Genomic DNA, 21,032 nt, shown 5'->3' with positions numbered 1-21,032 from the left:
CACAGTTTTCTCCTGATTATACAATAAAATATTTTTAACTCTTTATTCTGGCCCCATGCTCCCTCTTATGGGGTGGACAATCTGCAATCTACTCTACCTCAGGAAGCTTTCACTTGTTTCCATAATTGTGGCTTATAATTGTGGCTTTGGTGTTCTTGAGAAGAAGATTTTTAAAGATGTGGCCCAATCCTCCCCCTGGGGTTCATGATTTGAACAAACTTAAAACTATACTACCTGAAGATGCTTCCGCATCAATGTTGCTTATAAAGGTTTTGCTGGGTTTTTTTAAGAAAGATTTTCAAATATATCTTCCTTTTTAATTCTATGTAAAAATATGACACTCCATTGTGGTATTTGTTCTCATGGAGAAGATTTTTAAATATTTCTTCTTAGACAATCAATACTGTGAAAAATTTTACTGTAAACTTGAATCTAGTTTATGTCAAAAATATTAAATAAGTTTCTCCATCTTTCTTGCCCAGTGTTTCCTGTGAAGATTTTTTAAAAATATTTTTATTTTTTCTCTATTAGAAACAGGGCATTAATAATTACAACCAAAATGTATCACAATTAAGTATTAATACCTGTTGTTTGTAATTTTTCTTCATCATCACTTTCTTTTGCTTCATTTTCACTGCTTTTAGATCCACATACTTTGAAATATGTCCCTGTAGAGGTATCTTTGTGTAACTCCACAGGTGGATTCTTTTCTAAGCTGCTTTCATTCTCTGTTATAAAATATGTTGAAAGATTATCCCTGAATATTGTTTTCATGTCAAAATTAATATCTAAATCTTGGCTTGGAAACTGACAAAGTTTTAGGGTCCAAAAAGTTTATTTAATATCTGAATTTTAATACCACTTGAGAATGCCTTCATATCAATACAGAATATGACTTCGCTGTTCTTGATAAAAAGATTTTTTAAACATTTTGTTCCTATATATTACTTCATAATAATTTGAATTTGATTCTCTACTCCAAAGGGCCATGATTTGAACAAATTACAATCTTCAATACATGAGAATGCTTAACATAGCTTTTTCTGTTCTTGGGATTTTTCCCTTTATTTTTCTATGTAAAACTCTGATCCACCGTCGTGACCCCACACTACCCCCTGAGGTTATGATTTGAACAAATTTAAATTTACAAAACCTGAGAATGCTTCCATATAAATACAGTATCACTAATCATGGCTTTGGCATTCTTGAGAAGAAGATTTTTAAAATGTATTTAAATGTAAAACTTGGATCCCCCATTGTGGCCCCCCTAACCCCCCCCCCCCCCTCCGAGGGGCGGGGGGGGGGGTAATAATTTGAATAAACTTTAATCTACAGTACCTGAGGATAATTCATATGAGTTTCATCTTTCCTGCCTCAACAGTTTTTGAGAAGAAGATTTTTCCTATCATTATTCCTATGTTAAACTTTGATCTGCCATTGTGGCCCCATCCTACCCACGGTGGTCATGATTTGAACAAATTTGAATGTACACTACCTGAAGAGGATGCCTCTGAGTTTCATCTTTCCTGGCCCAACAGTTCTTGTGAAGAATATTTTTAAATTTTTCCTATATATTCCTATGTAAATCTTTGATCGGCCGTTGTGGCCCCCATCCTATCCCCAGGGGTCATGATTAGAACACTCCAAACTTGAATCTACACTACCTGAGGATGATTCCATGGGAGTTTCATTTTTCCTGGCCCAATGGTTCTTGAGAAGATTTTCATAGGATGCCATTAATTTTTCACTTATTCATTATTATCTCCCCTTGGAAGAGAGTGTGACCCTTCATTTGAACAAACTTGAATCCCTTTCACCCAAGGATACTTTGTGGAAAGTTGGGTTAAAATTTGACTGGTGGTTCTTGAGAAGAAGATGAAAATGTGAAAAGTTAACAACAGACGTCGGACAAATTTTGACCAAAAAAGCTCACTTGAGCCTTCTGCTCAGGTGAGCTAATTAATACTGTGGAATGAATCTCAGACTCTAAGGATTTGGTATGTTTTACATACTATTGAATTGACATTTGCTGATCCACATGTGCATTAGAACTGATACTAAAGCCAGAGAAAAGAACATAATTTATCAATAAGAAGTTTTTTATAAACAACTTCTCAGAATTTGTAGCAAAAAAGTACCGGTATATGGATTGCTGAAAAGTAAAGAAACTTTAATCTGATAAATTTTGTTTTCATATATGCAATAAACATTTTTGTTTTGATATGCATTGAAATCTTGGAAATGGAGTCTGAACTCCAACACCTTGACACCCCAGACATCTCAATGTTTCCTAATAGTCTCACAAATGTCAAGATATCCAAGTTTATCTTCACTACAAAATAAAATTTAGTGTTTTATTTCCATTACACTTCAACGCTGCATGACCATTAGTTACGGTGCTCCAGTATAACCGTTACCCTATATAATCTTTATTTCTAGGGCTTAATTAAACAAAAGACTGGTAGGTTAATAGTATATTCATATGCATAAAAATTCAGCGCTCTCACACCACTTTTTCGGACTGGGGCCGGGGCCGTTCAAATTGGGAAAATTATTGTCATTTTGGGAAAAGTTGGATAACCAAAATTCATTTTAAAAAATCCTCCAATTTTGCTTTTCTACCTTTTTGTCATCAATTTAACTATTGTTTTGAATAATGACAGTTTAACAGAACAAACATGGGTACGTAGGCTATTTATGAAAGTACATAAGCTTTGTCATTACTATCTTTGAGTGTTGATATTGCAGTTATCTGTCTTCCTGAGTGACAATCGCCAGTCACATAGTCTCGAATTTCCTCGATCACATGGACATATTTGCTTACCAATTAATACAGCGCGAGACTGAATATGCCGAAGCGTGGGTATGTTTCTAGGTGCATCTTACTAATGTTTAAAAGAAATGTCTATTTTTGAAACCAAAATGACAAGATACTCTGCACTTTTACTTAGTATATACACATTTTGTAAAAACAATAAACTGGTTCCCCGAACCAGTTTATGAATGCATTTGGCTTGAACTAATAAAACAGTTGTACAGTGCGATTAAGTTTCATGAACTTTTATTTTTTAATAAATATCTTGCTATAGAAATTGGGGAAAAAATTTACACCTTTCTTTAGGGAAAAAAGGTACATTTTTTACATTGGGAACGGGGCCGAATATCAGCCCAAGATTTAGAGAATCGAGAGCCCTGAAATTTTTAAAGTATCTACCTTTTTCTGTTAAAGAGTCCCCTTCAGAGGTGAGCATTTCTCTCTTTGAATGTTGCTGTTCAGATGGAATATTTGATGCAGGATGCTTTTTTCCAAGTAAAGTTTCGGAAAATTCAGATTTTTGTGTCTCTTCTGGTGCCAATGGGGTTTTATTCTCATCTGCTTTTGGCAATCCTTTTTGATGTACATCTCTTGGGAGTACTTTTTGGTTTCCTGGCATTAAATAGAATTATAATATCAATGAAATATGTGAACATTTTTCTTGTGCTCATACAGTCTTGACTTCAATTTGAATACATTCTCTTAATATTGTCCTCTCTTTTGAAATTCAAAGAAAATCCAAATTTGACACAAAAAGCAAAGCTTAAGGGGGGAGGTTGCGGTTTTATTGTGTAAACTTCAATAGCGAAATTCTTCCTTTTTTACCATACATAACTTTAGTGTACATGCCAGATTTGATGGAAATCTACAGTCAAGGTATTTTTAAGTGGCTGTCTCAAAGTACAGGTACGTTTACTATAGCATATGCCATTATATAGGAAAGGGCCAATTTTTAGCACCTTAAAGCAAATTATACAAATACTACAACATACTTTTTGTTCAGACTTTAATATATGATGGGTAATACATGTACCATATTCTACATTATGAATGTAAGAAACACAAAATTCTACCGTCTTGTTACCAGAGGGGGCTTCTCAAAATGCCTAAAATTAATTATTTTTCCTGTTTACATAGAGTACTACAAAGTATTACAGGTATAGACAACTTAATATTTGAAAACTTAAAATGATGGAGATATTCTCAAATTTCTCTGTTTTAAATTTCAAGAGCGTATGATTATTACTTTTTTCTTTAATAACATTTTATTACCCCTTTCTTTAAGAGATTACTTTTATCTGTATCATATCATTTATATTCAACTTACTTCTAATTAAGACAAAATTTTTATTCACTGTAGACATCATAGCTCGTTAAACACGAAAATCATGTACATGTAAAATAAATCTGTGTATTTACTTCTCAATTTACTCAGCAGCCATGACAGTTCATGCATGACGTACTGAGACTTGCGCTTGAAATTTACAATAGCTCAGTAAAGCAAATGTCCATGTTTATAAAAAATTGTGATGAATAGCAACACTAAACATAATTGGATAAATAAAATCATTCCATCTGTCATTTTTCCTTAAAAGTGATATTTAGGCTTAAAATATTAAGGTAATTACCATGAAGTCCATTCCCTATAAATCCTTAATCTCATAGGCTGACCCAAAATAAAATCTGTCAAGGTCAGGAAACATGGCAAATTATGGGGCGCCATTTTGGTATTTACTGCCAAAAAGTGATATCACCTATTCGAATAGGTGATATCACCTATTCGAATAAGTGATATCACCTATTCAAATAGGTGATATCACCTATTTGATTTGATGATATCACCTATTCGAAAAGGTGATATCACTTATTCGAATAGGTGATATCACCTATTGAAAATGAATAGGTGATACAGTCCCTGAAACATTCTACTTTCCCATTTTTCCATTCACTTACTGTTCGTTTACCGTTCGTTCAGCGTGCGTTCACCGTTCGTTCACCGTGCGTTCACCGTTCGCTCTCCGTTCACAGTTTTGCGTTCACCGTTCACCGTGTGCTCTCGTTCAGCATTCACAAAACGTTCACCGTTCGCTCTTCGTTCCGTTTACTTTGCGTTCACCTTGCGTTCACCGTTCACTTATCGTTCAGTCTTTATTGTCATTCGGAACTCTGAAGTGAAAGGACTTATCTTTTTGATGGTAAGGATTTACAATTTTTTTGATTAAATAACTTAGATATCGTGTTTGAAAAATAATTATTTCATTGCAAAAATTATCTTTGGTATTTATATTTTTATTGTCATAACTCAGCTGTGACTTTATTCATGAAATTTCCCTGGAAAATAATACATTAAATACTTAATGTACATGTATGTAGAACGATGCTAAAATATTAAATTTCAAAAAAGGCAATGTACAAATTCTTTACGCAAAAGACGACAAATCACCAATGGATGTTTAATAATTAATGCAAGTCTTTTAGAGGACGTGAATACACAAAAAATATTCCTACAGTAACACGTGTTTCGAACTACACGTAGGTCTTAGAATTATGAACAGTACTGCTAATATTCAGTTAATTAAATATTTTAAGGCTTATTAAATTGATAGTGTGGTTTTAAATTTTAGGAAACACCAAATTTTAAAAAAAAATCTTTTATTAGAGATGGAAAATTCCTTCCTTTACTGTACAAAAATATATGTTTGCCATTCAGTATAATTAAGCTCTTAATTGGTTAATTAAGCCCCCCCCCCCCCCCCCCCCCCCCCCCCCCCGATGCCTTTTCTCCTGAAATAAAATTCTTATAATTTTCAGTACATTATACTTAATATCAAATGTGTATTGTAACTCAAGAAAATCAGTTTTAAAACCAAAATCAAACAGTCATTAAACAATATTATTTTTAAATAAATTTGTGCCAACAATTATAGTATTTTCAAAACGAAACACGGCTTACATGTATTTAAAAGCATTATAAATATTATTCATTGATTTTTTCTGGAACTAAATATATGCAAGACTTATTTTAATGTTTTAGATTATAAATAATTATCTAGGTAATTCTTAGACTTAAGAAAACGGATTATTTGTTCTATCAGAAGGTGTACATGTAAGTGGACCGTGAAATTTGATTAAATTGGATTTCATAATATGCAGAAAGTGGAATAAGGTTGGGAAAAAAACGCAGCATGAAATGACTTAAATTACAAGTTATATCCATGATTCCATTGATTCAATGCTTGGGAATCTCTAAAAATGATTTTACCAATTATTCATCAATTTAATTTTTAAAAAATAAGCCCTAGAGCTAAATACTGAAAAACAATTTCCCGAATATTATGTCGTGTGCATGTACATTCACCGACAAAATATTTATGTAAGCTTTAAGAAATGTTTATTTGTAAACAAAAAAAAATATATTTATTTTTGGTGTATTTAAACATTTTCAAATTATCTTGACCACAATAACCAATAAACAAGAATAAACATCTTAATTGTACGGTTTATCACAATAGGGCACCCTATATTTGACGAGAACATAGTTCTGTACGACTTACTATATTATTTGTATACAAGCAATAATTAGTTCGTTCATGTATGTACCGCGTACAATGTAATTAATTCATTCTATAAGAAATAGTTTTATCTTCTTAAGTCCACATTATTTTATTCGTTAAAGGGGGAGGAAATAAGCACCTCCTTAAAATTTACCTGGTCTTAGAACCCCTGTCAATCATCTGAAATAAGCCTGGGATTGGATACTTTGATTTGATTGACATTTAGTTGGCTGCTGTTGTGTATATCTTTTGTACCTTGTCTGGAGATCTTACCGACCATCGAATTAACTTTCAGGCTTTTGATGCCTACCGCACATGCCAAGATGATAGAGAAGCAATCAAATCGTTGTTCTTTTTTTTTAATTTGTAAGAATATGCCATTAATATAATCATTCTATCAAATAATTATAAATCAAATAAATATCATAAATAAATGACAAGAAAAATCATGGCTATTTAATATATATTATAAATTTAATTTTAAAAGGGAGGATTTCATATCGCGATTACAATCGATAATTTTAATTTCCGTGTCAAAACATGAGTTAACGTACATTTATTCCTTCATTAATTAACAAAATAAACTGACCTGCCTTTGAAGCTAGTATCATATAATTTTATTTTTTTAAAAACAAGTATGACAACATTGTAACATTGTTCATGAGTCAAGCGAATTTATATTTATAAGACTAACCTGTACGTGTCGCTTTTCTTCGAGACATGGTGACGAAGTTACGGTACAATAATAAGTTTTAGAAGAGAAATTACTCAGAATATAACATCTTGCTTTGTATTTAATGTTTAAAATTAATAATGAGTGTTGAAAGAAAAAAAAACGATGCTATTCAATTTGAATTGGTGATATCACCTATTCGAATAGGTGATATCACCTATTTGAATTTCTTACAACATTAAATAATGAATGCTCCCTATAATAGATAGATTACCAAGAAAATCAGACAACCCAGTTTTTATGCTTTTTTCAGAGTTTTTCCATTTTTTCCTAGAGTTTACTTGATATATAAGTGAAATAAATACATTTGTGAGCAAAACAAACTACAATTTCTATTAGGGTTGATAAAAATTAAATGCAAAGTCTCTTAGAACCATGAGTCATAAAACGAAAGTGAAAGTAAATAAGATTTAGGCACCTAGGGAGCTGTTGTTATTTCATAAATAATTTGAATAGGTGATATCACTTATTCGAATAGGTGATATCACGTTTTTGAATAGGTGATATTAACCTATCATTTTGAATAGGTGATATCACTTATTCGAATAGGTGATATCACCTATTTAATTTGAATAGGTGATATCACTCATTCGAATAGGTGATATCACCTATTTAATTTGAATAGGTGATATCACTCATTCGAATAGGTGATATCACCTATTCAAATAAGTGATATCACCTATTCAAATAAGTGATATCACTTATTCAAATCAAATAGGTGATATCACCTATTTGAATAGGTGATATCACTTATTCGAATAGGTGATATCACCTATTCAAACAGGTGATATCACCTATTCAAAATCTGGATAGGTGATATCACCAATTGAATAGGTGATATCACCTATTCGAATAGGTGATATCACTTTTTGACAGTAAATACCAAAACGGCTCCCCATAGCAAATAAATTTAAGTTGTGATGTTTACATACACGAAAAATACTGATATATGGATTGTTCTGTATATTTTTGGATCGATTTATCATTTAATTTCTATAAAATACTTGATTCTGATTGGATAAAAAATTCTTTTGATAACTGCATCAATAAAATCTAGAGTGTGGTTGCACTTAGCAGCTGGAGCTACTTTGACAGTCGGTACATGTATATTCCCTGCTTCCAGGTTACTTTTTGAAGAAATAATTAAATACCTTTGCTTTAATAAATATTTTCATGAATTTCAGAATCTGTCCGTTAGGTTCCTGACTTACCCTCTACTTTCATTTCATTTGAATTATCCCCCTTTGCTAAACAAATTAAATTGTCTGCAATACAATTACGGGAAGGAAGGGAAGAAATCATTTAATCGGCATACTTTTCTTAAATGTTTGACTTTGAGATATCTGGTATGAAACAATAGAACTCGGAAAAAATGTTTTTTTATGCTACTAAAGTGAGGAAAACCGTAAATCTGTTAAATCGTGGGAAACAAGTGATCGAGAAAAATGACACTGCATGAATTGAGGATGGAATTCTTTAATCTTGAACTATCAGCAGCAGATTCTTTCAGGTTTTTACGGCATTGAAACGTCGTGATACGTATCGGTTTGAAATTCAAATGAAAAGATGCGTACAATGAAATCCAAATTTCTGTGAACTAGAACTGTTAGCCTTGGATAATTGAGTAGCTTCCCTTTACATTAACGAACTTAGATAACTTATCGGGGAAAATATAATCAGAGGGATAACACAACAGGTAAGTTTTTTGTGTTAAAGAACTTTAAATTATTTTGGCGACTGTTGGTAATCACACGACAATATTTGAGAATGTTTTTCGTTAGCATGGTTAGAGCCATTTTGAATTTTCAGCAACGTTAACGTTATGGTGATGATGTATTCGTGCACACTGTTTTTGATGCATAAATTTAAAAGAAAAGTGAAAGAAACTTTCATTTTATTAATTTAAAATCATAATTATGTGATAAGAAATGAATGTAATAAATTTTTCTTTGATCGATGTATCAAAGAAAAATTTGGACAGAAAACTTTTTCATCAATGCGCTACGCGTATTGATGAAGTTTTCCGTCCAAATTTTTCTTTGATACATCGATCAAAGAAAAAATTATTACATTCATTTCTTAAATGTCTGTGATAACTACATTTTGGAAGTCCAGGTAAATCATATTAATAAAATAGCCGTTTACTGAAAATTTGAGCCAAAATCCATGAGGGAGCGAATTGCTCCCACTTTGCACCATTAGAGAGATCGTAAAGAGTTGTAGCCCTCTCCAAAAAAAAAAGGGAAAGGTCATAATTTGGATAATTTAAATCTACACTACCCCAGGATCTTCCACAAAAATTTCATCTATTCTTGACCTGTAGTTCTTAAAAACACAATTTTTACAATTTTTCCCATAAATTTCTTTGTAAAAATTAAATTCCCTATTGTGGCCCCGCCCAAACCCCGGGGGCCATGATTTTTACAATTGAGAATCTGCACTATCCCTGGATGCTTCCACATAAGTTTCAGCTTTTCTGGTTCAGTGGGTCTTGAGAGGAAGATTTCTTAAGATTTTTGCTATATATTTTTATGTAAAACTTTGATTCCCCATTGTGGCCCCGCCCTACCCCTGGGGGTCATGATTTGAACAATTTAGAATCTACACTACCCCAGGATGCTTCCACATAAGTTTCAGCTGTTCTGGCCCAGTGGTTCTTGAAAAAATTTTTAATGAACCCACCCTATTTTTGCCTTCTCCCCTAGTGAGAGGACCTAGCCCATAATTTTAATTATTTTAATCCCCCTTCACCCAAGGATACTTTGTACCAAGTTAAGTTAAAATTGGCCCAGTGGTTCCTGAGAAGAAGTTGAAAATGTGAAAAGTTTACAGACGGACAGCTAGACAGATGGACGGAAGGATGACGGACAAAATGTGATCAGAAAAGAACACTTGTGCCTTCGGCTTAGGTGAGCTAAAAATGCAATAAGTTTGGTGAACAACAAATCTGGATTCACCAGTTTTAACGCTGCTAGTATCTCACACATTACCTTTTTGTATCCCAGAGTCTCCTTCAGGGGTTACATTCTCTCCCTCAGAAGATGCCTGCTTAGTTGGAATGTCTGGAGCAGGAAGCTTCCTGCCAGATGAAGTTCGGGAAGGTTCAGATTTAGGTTTTCTTTCTGGTTGTGTTGGGACTACATTCTCATCTTTTCTTGCCATTTCTTCATGAGCTACAATGAGGTTTTGCAAATTAGTAAAATGCCGTTCTAATAAGCAAGAGGCTTGAGGGCCTTACACAGTCATCTATATATAAAGGGTTCATAAAAGTATCAATCAAAATAAAAATATAAAGTGATAGATAAAGCACTAATTTGTGGAAATCGAGGTCAAATTCAAGGAAAGGTCAAGGTCAAACAAGAAGTCTGTGAGCCAATGCTCACTAGTAATACCCCCACTCTGATGTCATTAATAATACACATCATGATAATATAAATTATAGAGCTGAAACAGATGTTCGAACATTCGCGAATGAATAGTTTTTCAAGAATATTTAAATATTCGGTCACATGTAATACCTGTATTTCATGCAATAAATGGTGTAGGCCTGTCCACTAAATTTTTTATCACGGTAGAAAAAGAAGCAAACGAAAGCAAATACATGTTTAAGAAAGGTTGTAAACTTTGTCCACATGGTACTACTGGCCTGGTAAAGACACAACACCAAAGTTAATTAATCATCTTAATGCCAAACATTCTTCAACCTCTTGTATCTCAGATTTAATTTAGATATAATTGTGACATTGACCGCCATGCTTATCGAAAGTAATAAAAGATTTATATTGTGCGGAGAATAATATTCCAGATCAAAAAACAGAATCGATTGTTCACATTTACAATTTATAAATAATTGCATAAATCATGTATGAAAAATATACATTATATTTTTTTGAGAATGTTATATTTTAAATTCATTAAATATAGATTCAAAAATTTACAGGACTTTTCCGGAAATGGACCGATTTTTGTTTTATTAATGTAAAAGTAAAATATGGCGAACACCTGCTGCTTTGGAGATAGCACGTTTTACGTAATCGGAATGCAATACAGTGACCTAATGTAAAGAAGTAAAGAGGCCTATGATTGTTGATTAAGGTTCATTTTCAAATTTAGTTTTTTTTCTTGAAAATAAACGCAAGTGCTAATGTACATTGTACATGTCAAACGAATTTGAACAGACGTCAATCTTAAACACAAAGATATATAGTAATAAAGAATAGGATTTACAACTAAATAAAAAGGCATAATAACTCTTTTATTTAAGTACGGAATGTTCGAATACAAATCGAATAACAGTCACGAATATTCGAATGTTAATTTTGATTCATGGTATTTGTTTCAGCTCTATTAATAACACAAGTTCAGTGACAGGCAGATGCACAGATAAATAGGAAATTGACATCACATTCATATAAAGCAAGTCCCACCATTAAGCATGCCTCAACAAAGTATGTGATAAAATTTCAAGCATCTATATTGAGTAGTTGCTGAGAAAAAGGCAACAAAATTTATTATATGTTTGCTACGGACAGACACATGAATAAACAGGAAGTTGACATCAGAAGTAAAAATATTAAATGTTTCCCACCAAATGCATGCCTTAACAAAGAGTGTACTAAAATGTCAAGCAAATGCAATGAGTAGTTGCTAAGAAAACTACAACAAAATTGGTTGGTATGAAACGGACAGACACACAGGTGGACTGGAAGTTGACATTGAATTTGAACAAAAATAAATTCCACCATATGGCATGCCTAAGAGAAGTTTGTTTTAAAATTTCAAGCATTAGCAATGAGTAGTTGCTGAGCAAACAATGAAAAGAATTCGTTTTGTATGAAATGGACAGACACAAGGATATTTAAAACAGGAAGTTGACATCGGATCTAAACAGCAATGAATTCCACCATATGCATGCTTCAGAGGAGATGTGATAAAATTTCAAGCAACTGCAATTAGAAGTTGCTGAGAAAACTGCAACCACAAATACTTTATGTTTACTTAAAATAGTAGGCTTCATATTTAGCTGCTTGGGCGCAGACGAGTATGCATGGAAGATGGACAAGAAAAACTCTATAAGCCCCAGCCATTATCAGAACAGGGCATAAACATAGGTAATCAGAGATTACAGAGCTCACCTCAACTTGTGTTGTCTTTAAGTAAGACAAATTAAATCACACAATCAACCAACAAAAAGTATACATCCAAAAATGTAAAATTTATGCAAATTTGATAAATTTGGAATAGACCTATATAAAAACTAAATACTAGTTCTTCATCATGAAAATGTAATTAAAATCCAGCATCTGAAGCAAGATTGAAAGTTTTCATCCCTTGATGCATCATTTGTGCAACTTGTTTATATAAGCCTTATAGTTTCTTGGTGATAGACTTGCACCCATAACTTTTACGAGGTCTATTATCTGGAAAATGTATGTCGAATTCAGCATCTGAAGCAAGTCCATTAGTGTGCATCCTAAGATGTATCATCCATGCAAGTTTGGTCAACATAGGGCTTAAAGTTACTTGCAAATGAAACCTGTATAAAAAAATTAACCTTTCCACTAATCCAGAAAATGTAGGTAAGATTCAGCATCCGAAGCCAGCCTAGTATAATGCACCCTTAGATGTACCATCCATGCAAGTTTGGTCATTATAGGGCTCAAAGTTACTTGGAAATGAATCCTGCACCATGAACTTTAACCTGTTTACTCGTCCAGAAAATGTAAGTCAGATTCAGCATCCGAAGCAAGTCTGGTAGTTTCATCCTAAGATGTACCATCCATGCAATTTAGTCATTATAGGATTCATAGTACTGTACCTTGGAAATGAAACCTGCACCCAAAAACTTTAACCTGTTCACTCAACCGGAAAATGTAGGTCAGATTCAGCATCCGAAGCAAGTCTAGTAGATTACATCATAAGATGTACCATCCATGCAAGTTTGGTCATTATAGGGCTCAACGTATATTGGAAATGAAACCTTCACCAAAAACTTTAACCTGTTCACTCAACCGGAAAATGTAGGTCAGATTCAGCATCCGAAGCAAGGCTGGTAGCATGCATCCTAAGATGTATCATCCATTTAAGTTTGGTCATTATATGTCTCATAGTAACTTGGAAATGAAACCTGCACCAAAAACTTTAACCTGTTCACTCAACCAGAAAATGTAGGTCAGATTCAGCATCCGAAGCAAGTTTAGTAGAATACATCTTAAGATGTACCATCCATGCAAGTTTGGTCATTATAGGGCTCAAAGTATCTTCAAAATGAAACCATCACCAAAAACTTTAACCTGTTCACTCAACCGGAAAATGTAGGTCAGATTCAGCATCTGAAGCAAGGCTGGTAGTATGCATCCTAAGATGTATAATCCATGTAAGTTTGGTCAACATTGGGCTTATAGTTACTCGGAAATGATACCTACACCAAAAACTGCACCAAAAATGTTAACCTGCACCAAAAACATTAACCTGGTCATTCCTTTGCTGAAATTGCAGCATCTGAAACTTTGACTCGTACAATGAAACACACTAGCAACATCTTCCATGCATGTCTAATCAATATAGGACATAAAAGTACTTAAAAAGAAAACTGCTCCAAAAAACTTAACCTTAACCCGGGACGCCGACGCCGACACCGACGCCAACGCCGAGGGTATCACATAAGCTCCCCCAAACTTTGTTGAGGTGAGCTAAAAATGCAATAAGTTTGGTGAACAACAAATCTGGATTCACCAGTTTTAACGCTGCTAGTATCTCACACATTACCTTTTTGTATCCCAGAGTCTCCTTCAGGGGTTACATTCTCTCCCTCAGAAGATGCCTGCTTAGTTGGAACGTCTGGAGCAGGAAGCCTCTTGCCAGATGAAGTTTGTGAAGATTCAGATTTAGGTTTTCTTTCTGGTTGTGTTGGGACTACATTCTCACCTCTTCTTGCCATTTCTTCATGAGCTACAATGAGGTTTTGCAAATTAGTAACTTATGACATTCTGAGCAAGAGGCCCAAGGGCTTTTAACTCTCAGTAATAAAGGGTTCATAAAAGTATCATCAAAATAAAATATAAACTGATAGATAAAGCACTAACTTGTGGAAATTGAGGTCAAAATCCAAAGAAAGGTCAAACAAGAAGTCTGTGAGCCAATGCTCACTAGTAATACCCCCACTCTGATGTCAATAATACACATCATGTTAATATACACACAACTTCAGTTATAGGCAGATGCACAGATAAATAGGAATTTGACTTTACATTCATATAAAGTAAGTCCCACCATTAAGCATGCCTCAACAAAGTATGTGAAAAAATTTCAAGCATCTATGTTGAGTAGTTGCTATGAAAAAGGCAACAAAATTTATTATATGTATGCTACGGACAGACACATGAATAAACAGGAAGTTGACATCAGAAGTAAAAATATTAAATGTTTCCCACCAAATGCATGCCTTAACAAAGAGTGTACTAAAATGTCAAGCAAATGCAATGAGTAGTTGCTAAGAAAACTACAACAAAATTGGTTGGTATGAAACGGACAGACACACAGGTGGACTGGAAGTTGACATTGAATTTGAACAAAAATAAATTCCACCATATGGCATGCCTAAGAGAAGTTTGTTTTAAAATTTCAAGCATTAGCAATGAGTAGTTGCTGAGCAAACAATGAAAAGAATTCGTTTTGTTTGAAATGGACAGACACAAGGATATTTAAAACAGGAAGTTGACATCGGATCTAAACAGCAATGAATTCCACCATATGCATGCTTCAGAGGAGATGTGATAAAATTTCAAGCAACTGCAATTAGAAGTTGCTGAGAAAACTGCAACCACAAATACTTTATGTTTACTTAAAATAGTAGGCTTCATATTTAGCTGCTTGGGCGCAGACGAGTATGCATGGAAGATGGACAAGAAAAACTCTATAAGCCCCAGCCATTATCAGAACAGGGCATAAACATAGGTAATCAGAGATTACAGAGCTCACCTCAACTTGTGTTGTCTTTAAGTAAGGCAAATTAAATCACACAATCAACCAACAAAAAGTATACATCCAAAAATGTAAAATTTATGCAAATTTGATAAATTTGGAATAGACCTATATAAAAACTAAATACTAGTTCTTCATCATGAAAATGTAATTAAAATCCAGCATCTGAAGCAAGATTGAAAGTTTTCATCCCTTGATGCATCATTTGTGCAACTTGTTTATATAAGCCTTATAGTTTCTTGGTGATAGACTTGCACCCATAACTTTTACGAGGTCTATTATCTGGAAAATGTATGTCGAATTCAGCATCTGAAGCAAGTCCATTAGTGTGCATCCTAAGATGTATCATCCATGCAAGTTTGGTCAACATAGGGCTTAAAGTTACTTGCAAATGAAACCTGTATAAAAAAATTAACCTTTCCACTAATCCAGAAAATGTAGGTAAGATTCAGCATCCGAAGCCAGCCTAGTATAATGCACCCTTAGATGTACCATCCATGCAAGTTTGGTCATTATAGGGCTCAAAGTTACTTGGAAATGAATCCTGCACCATGAACTTTAACCTGTTTACTCGTCCAGAAAATGTAAGTCAGATTCAGCATCCGAAGCAAGTCTGGTAGTTTCATCCTAAGATGTACCATCCATGCAATTTAGTCATTATAGGATTCATAGTACTGTACCTTGGAAATGAAACCTGCACCCAAAAACTTTAACCTGTTCACTCAACCGGAAAATGTAGGTCAGATTCAGCATCCGAAGCAAGTCTAGTAGATTACATCATAAGATGTACCATCCATGCAAGTTTGGTCATTATAGGGCTCAACGTATATTGGAAATAAAACCTTCACCAAAAACTTTAACCTGTTCACTCAACCGGAAAATGTAGGTCAGATTCAGCATCTGAAGCAAGGCTGGTAGTATGCATCCTAAGATGTATAATCCATGTAAGTTTGGTCAACATTGGGCTTATAGTTACTCGGAAATGATACCTACACCAAAAACTGCACCAAAAATGTTAACCTGCACCAAAAACATTAACCTGGTCATTCCTTTGCTGAAATTGCAGCATCTGAAACTTTGACTCGTACAATGAAACACACTAGCAACATCTTCCATGCATGTCTAATCAATATAGGACATAAAAGTACTTAAAAAGAAAACTGCTCCAAAAAACTTAACCTTAACCCGGGACGCCGACGCCGACACCGACGCCAACGCCGAGGGTATCACATAAGCTCCCCCAAACTTTGTTGAGGTGAGCTAAAAATGCAATAAGTTTGGTGAACAACAAATCTGGATTCACCAGTTTTAACGCTGCTAGTATCTCACACATTACCTTTTTGTATCCCAGAGTCTCCTTCAGGGGTTACATTCTCTCCCTCAGAAGATGCCTGCTTAGTTGGAACGTCTGGAGCAGGAAGCCTCTTGCCAGATGAAGTTTGTGAAGATTCAGATTTAGGTTTTCTTTCTGGTTGTGTTGGGACTACATTCTCACCTCTTCTTGCCTTTTCTTCATGAGCTACAATGAGGTTTTGCAAATAAGTAACTTATGACATTCTGAGCAAGAGGCCCAAGGGCTTTTAACTCTCAGTAATAAAGGGTTCATAAAAGTATCATCAAAATAAAATATAAACTGATAGATAAAGCACTAACTTGTGGAAATTGAGGTCAAAATCCAAAGAAAGGTCAAACAAGAAGTCTGTGAGCCAATGCTCACTAGTAATACCCCCACTCTGATGTCAATAATACACATCATGTTAATATACACACAACTTCAGTTATAGGCAGATGCACAGATAAATAGGAATTTGACTTTACATTCATATAAAGTAAGTCCCACCATTAAGCATGCCTCAACAAAGTATGTGAAAAAATTTCAAGCATCTATGTTGAGTAGTTGCTATGAAAAAGGCAACAAAATTTATTGTTATGTATGCTACGGACAGACACAGGAATAAACAGGAAGTTGACATCAGAAGTAAAAATATTAAATGTTTCCCACCAAATGCATGCCTTAACAATGAGTGTACTAAAATGGCAAGCAAATGCAATGAGTAGTTGCTAAGAAAACTAAAACAAAATTGGTTGGTATGAAACGGACAGACACAAGGCAGACAGGAAGTTGACATGGAATTTGCAAAAATAAATTCCACCATATGGCATGCCTAAGAGAAGTTTGTTTTAAAATTTCAAGCATTTGCCATGAGTAATTGCTGAGAAAACTGCAACAAAAATTTGTTTTGTATGAAACGAACAGATGCACAGGAAGTTGACATAGGATTTAAACACAAATGAATCCAATCATATGGCATGCTTCAGAGAAGATTGGTTTCAAATTTCAAGCATCTGCAATGATAATTTCCAGAGGAAACTGTGACCAAAAATACAAGGGTTGATCCAAAAGTTTGTGGAATTTCTTCATATATTATTTATTTTTAAATAAAATTGGTTGAAAGTTACTAAAGTGACTAAAAACACTTGTTGAATATTTTAAGTAAAAAAACATTTTAGATATTTATGATAGTAACTCTATGGCAGTTGCCATAGAAATGGTTGTTTGGAAATGCGGGGTGAGACATTAACTCATTTATTATCTTTTTAATTCTTTTAAATACGTAAAATGAGAATGAAACCGCCCTTTGTGGTACATAATATTATGTCATTATTACGATTGTTTGATCTTTTACACACCTTTGTGTTAGAGTTTAACTAATTTTAATGGATATTTAGTATATAAGTTGGTGATTTATCGTTCACCTTTAAGTTGTTGGACAACGTCAAATTTCGGTCAAGACAAAAGTTTTGTAAAAATCCCAGGATAATTCTATATAATTTAAGAAAACTAGAACTTCCATGGACGTTGATTAAAGGTGTGGTCGCATTTTGGAGGCTCTATTTTAAGTGTTTATCCCCTTAGATAAATTAAGTCCGTGTAATGGACGTTGTCGGCTGACGTACTGTTCTTGACATTGCTACTGAAATTGGATCATCATATAAAAAGATTGGGAGTATTTTGAAATATGAGTGAAAAATGAAGATAAGTTGGTGCGAGAGGATACTTGCAGGTTTTTCTTTAGAAACAAGAGGCCCATGGGCCACATCGTTCACCTGAGCACTGTGGCAAGGAAAAAGTAGAAATTGGTTTATTATTGAAGAGTTTAAATCCAAAAGTAGTCCCATTACCAATCATGGTTTGCTAATCTTGAGATGACTTTTAATGAATTTTCCTGTATATTTCTATGTTAAACTTTGATCGGCCATTGTCATTGATCGGCCCCCGGGGTCATGATTTGAACAAACTTGAATCTACACTACCTGAGGATGCTTCCATATAAATATGATCAATTATGGCTTTGTTATTCTTGACAAGCAGATTTTTAAAGAATTTTTGTATATACATGTATTTCTATGTAAAACTTTGGTCGGCCATTGTGGTCCCACCCTACCCCTGGGTGTGAGGATTGGAACAAACTTAAATCTACACTACCTGAGGATGCTTCCATATAAATATGATCAATTGTGGCTTTGTTATTCTTGACAAGAAGATTTTTAAAGAATTTTCATATGTATTTCTACGTAAAAATTTGGTCGGCCATTGTGGCCCGGCCCTACCCCAGGGGGTCATAATTTGAACAAACTTGAATCCCCTTTACCCAAGAATGCTTTGTGGCAAATTTTGTTGAAATTGGTCCAGGGGTTCTTGAGAAGAAGTTGAAAATGTGAAAAGTTTACAGACAGACAGATGGACAGAATGACAGCTAGACAGAGGTAAGCCTGACAAAATGTGATCAGAAAAGCTCACTTCAGCCTTTGGCTCAGGTGAGCTAAAAACTGGAGAAAGGACAGCATTTTGTAGACTTACGTATTTGAATTGGAATAAGAGTGAGATGCTTGTATAACATGACGTGACATATCAAACTTGACGTAACGTCCAAGTCTCCCCCAGATTTTACAACAATCCATTTTCAGAAAGCTTGTATGACCTCATAGGTAATTGAAAAGTTGTGAAAGAATTAAGTACGTTAGTTATTATACGGAGGTCCATTTTTTTCCGTAATATGATATACAGGTTTGCCAAAATTTTAAAACTATATGCATGTACTAGAAGATTGGTAGTTTTAGAATATGCGAAGCAAAATTTACACACTCTGTCATTTAGACCTATAGACCACGTTTCAAGATCCGTTTTTTCCGGATATTGCTAGTTTTTCCACTATTTTCGACAAATATTTCTAAAATTGAAGTAGTGCACACCCCTCGAGCAAAATAAAACACGTATATTTCAAAACATTTTGATGAAAGACGGATGAAAACAGGTATAAGATTTTGATCGAGGAATGTGCAGTATGTTTATTTTGACTTTACAGTACTATTTCTGGTGGCAGATTGAAAGTGCATTGAGAGGTGTATTTTTATCTATGTGAAATTATATGACCATAGTTCATACAAAATGTTAATAAATAAATAATCCATGCATCGGCAATAATTTATTTTTCATTTTAGTCTATTTGTCAAGAAAAATAGCATACAAAGAAGAAGTCTCAATAAGCCATTATCTGTGGTCCCCGGTTACTTGTCAAATTTTGAACTTTCATTAAGAAGCTTAAAAAGTAAATTACATTGTTCTCTTATGTCTGTAGTATATGCTCCAACGTTTAAAAATTTCAAGTAATTGCAAAAAAGAACAAGCGAAGCTGTGTTTTGAAGGTGGGGTCCTTTGATTTTCATGAATATCAAAAGAAATTTGTGACAGGTACCCACTGCACGACTTTCGTAAACATCGAGCGCAGCTTTGTTCAAAGTCGACATCAAAATATAATGTGTATATTATATTTATACAGATTGTGTAAAAATATCTTTGTTGAACAACATTGCGCTCTATGTCTTCTACTTAAATGTATCATGATTTTGTATCTGTTTGGTGAGTACATTTACATAGGATTAACCTCTTGTTGACCTGCTGAGAAGAGATAATATGTCACGTGATTCCATTCAGCCACAGGTGAATACCTTTGGAAAGCGTGTTTTCTATAGGAAGCGACACATGTAGCTCGTATTTGAAAAGTGCAGACACCAGCTTTCATTTTTTTAAATAAAATAAAAAAGCTCTCTATAGACTTCGATGAATATCACTTATGTTAAACTTTGACGATTTTCCGGGACATTTTTTTAATTCTCATGCACGTAATCGCAATATTCCTGTTCATTGCGAAAAGCACACGTGTAGATGTATATAAATACATATTAAATCAATTTCTTGCGAAAAAGAAAAGCAGAAAATACCAAAGACGTAATAATTTCTTCACATTTAATCAGTCTCAACAAATGCACTCACATACTGACCACTTCAATATTCAAAGCAACTTCATACTCTTGTCACGTTTTTGGATGCTAGCTGCATGCATATAAAATTTTATATAAACTCGGAAAAACTCAAAATGTATTTATAATCGATAAGTAAATCGGAATATTGCAGAATTTACAGCGAAGTTAAGAAATATATATACATGTCAGGCAGGTAGTATCTGGGGAAGGGGTGACCCATTCTTTTCAGGGATAAATCTTGAGTTCTTCACCCCCCCCCCCCAAAAAATAATAACAAACTTTCATACGCCTTTACGCTGTTACAATATGAATAAACACACATTAATGTTAATGTTTAATTTTTCAAATAAAAAATGAGTTTTTTTAAACACCTAATTCTACATTAATCGTTTTCAAGTTTGGAGAAGAATTTCCTCGATCTTTTTCTTTTGCTTTATCAAATTCATGTTTCTTGTTTTCTTTTCTAAGCCTCCCCCCTGAATGGGAGTGTATGTCTGTGTGTATTTACCGTTCATTATTATGCAATCGCTTGTGCTTTTCAAACAATCACATAAAAGAAAATTATTGTAGTGAGTAAAATATCTTGACATTTTATTCAACAATGATAGATTTAAAAAAATTA

The 21,032-nt window shown here is 33.9% G+C and overlaps 1 protein-coding gene across 2 annotated transcripts in view; it reads right to left on the bottom strand.

Moving 5' to 3' along the window:
• The window catches only part of LOC134264599 (uncharacterized), an 89,799-nt gene that overhangs the window by 54,382 nt on the left and 14,385 nt on the right, over positions 1 to 21,032 (bottom strand). For both annotated transcript variants that reach the window (XM_062746882.1, XM_062746883.1), the window contains 5 exons: positions 16,422 to 16,604; positions 13,871 to 14,053; positions 10,093 to 10,275; positions 3,215 to 3,427; positions 585 to 728 (listed from right to left, as the gene is read on the bottom strand). In XM_062746882.1, coding sequence (XP_062602866.1) covers positions 585 to 728; positions 3,215 to 3,427; positions 10,093 to 10,275; positions 13,871 to 14,053; positions 16,422 to 16,604 — 906 coding nt within the window. The remainder of the gene's footprint in view (positions 1 to 584; positions 729 to 3,214; positions 3,428 to 10,092; positions 10,276 to 13,870; positions 14,054 to 16,421; positions 16,605 to 21,032) is intronic.

Source organism: Saccostrea cucullata, unplaced genomic scaffold (genome assembly GCF_032062105.1).
Source record: "Saccostrea cucullata isolate Sc308-1 unplaced genomic scaffold, CSIRO_AGI_Scuc_v1 ctg629, whole genome shotgun sequence".
NCBI classification, from domain to species: domain Eukaryota; kingdom Metazoa; phylum Mollusca; class Bivalvia; order Ostreida; family Ostreidae; genus Saccostrea; species Saccostrea cuccullata.
The sequence above is the reverse complement of the archived record's forward strand: the minus strand, read 5'-3'. Positions and strand labels throughout refer to the sequence as shown.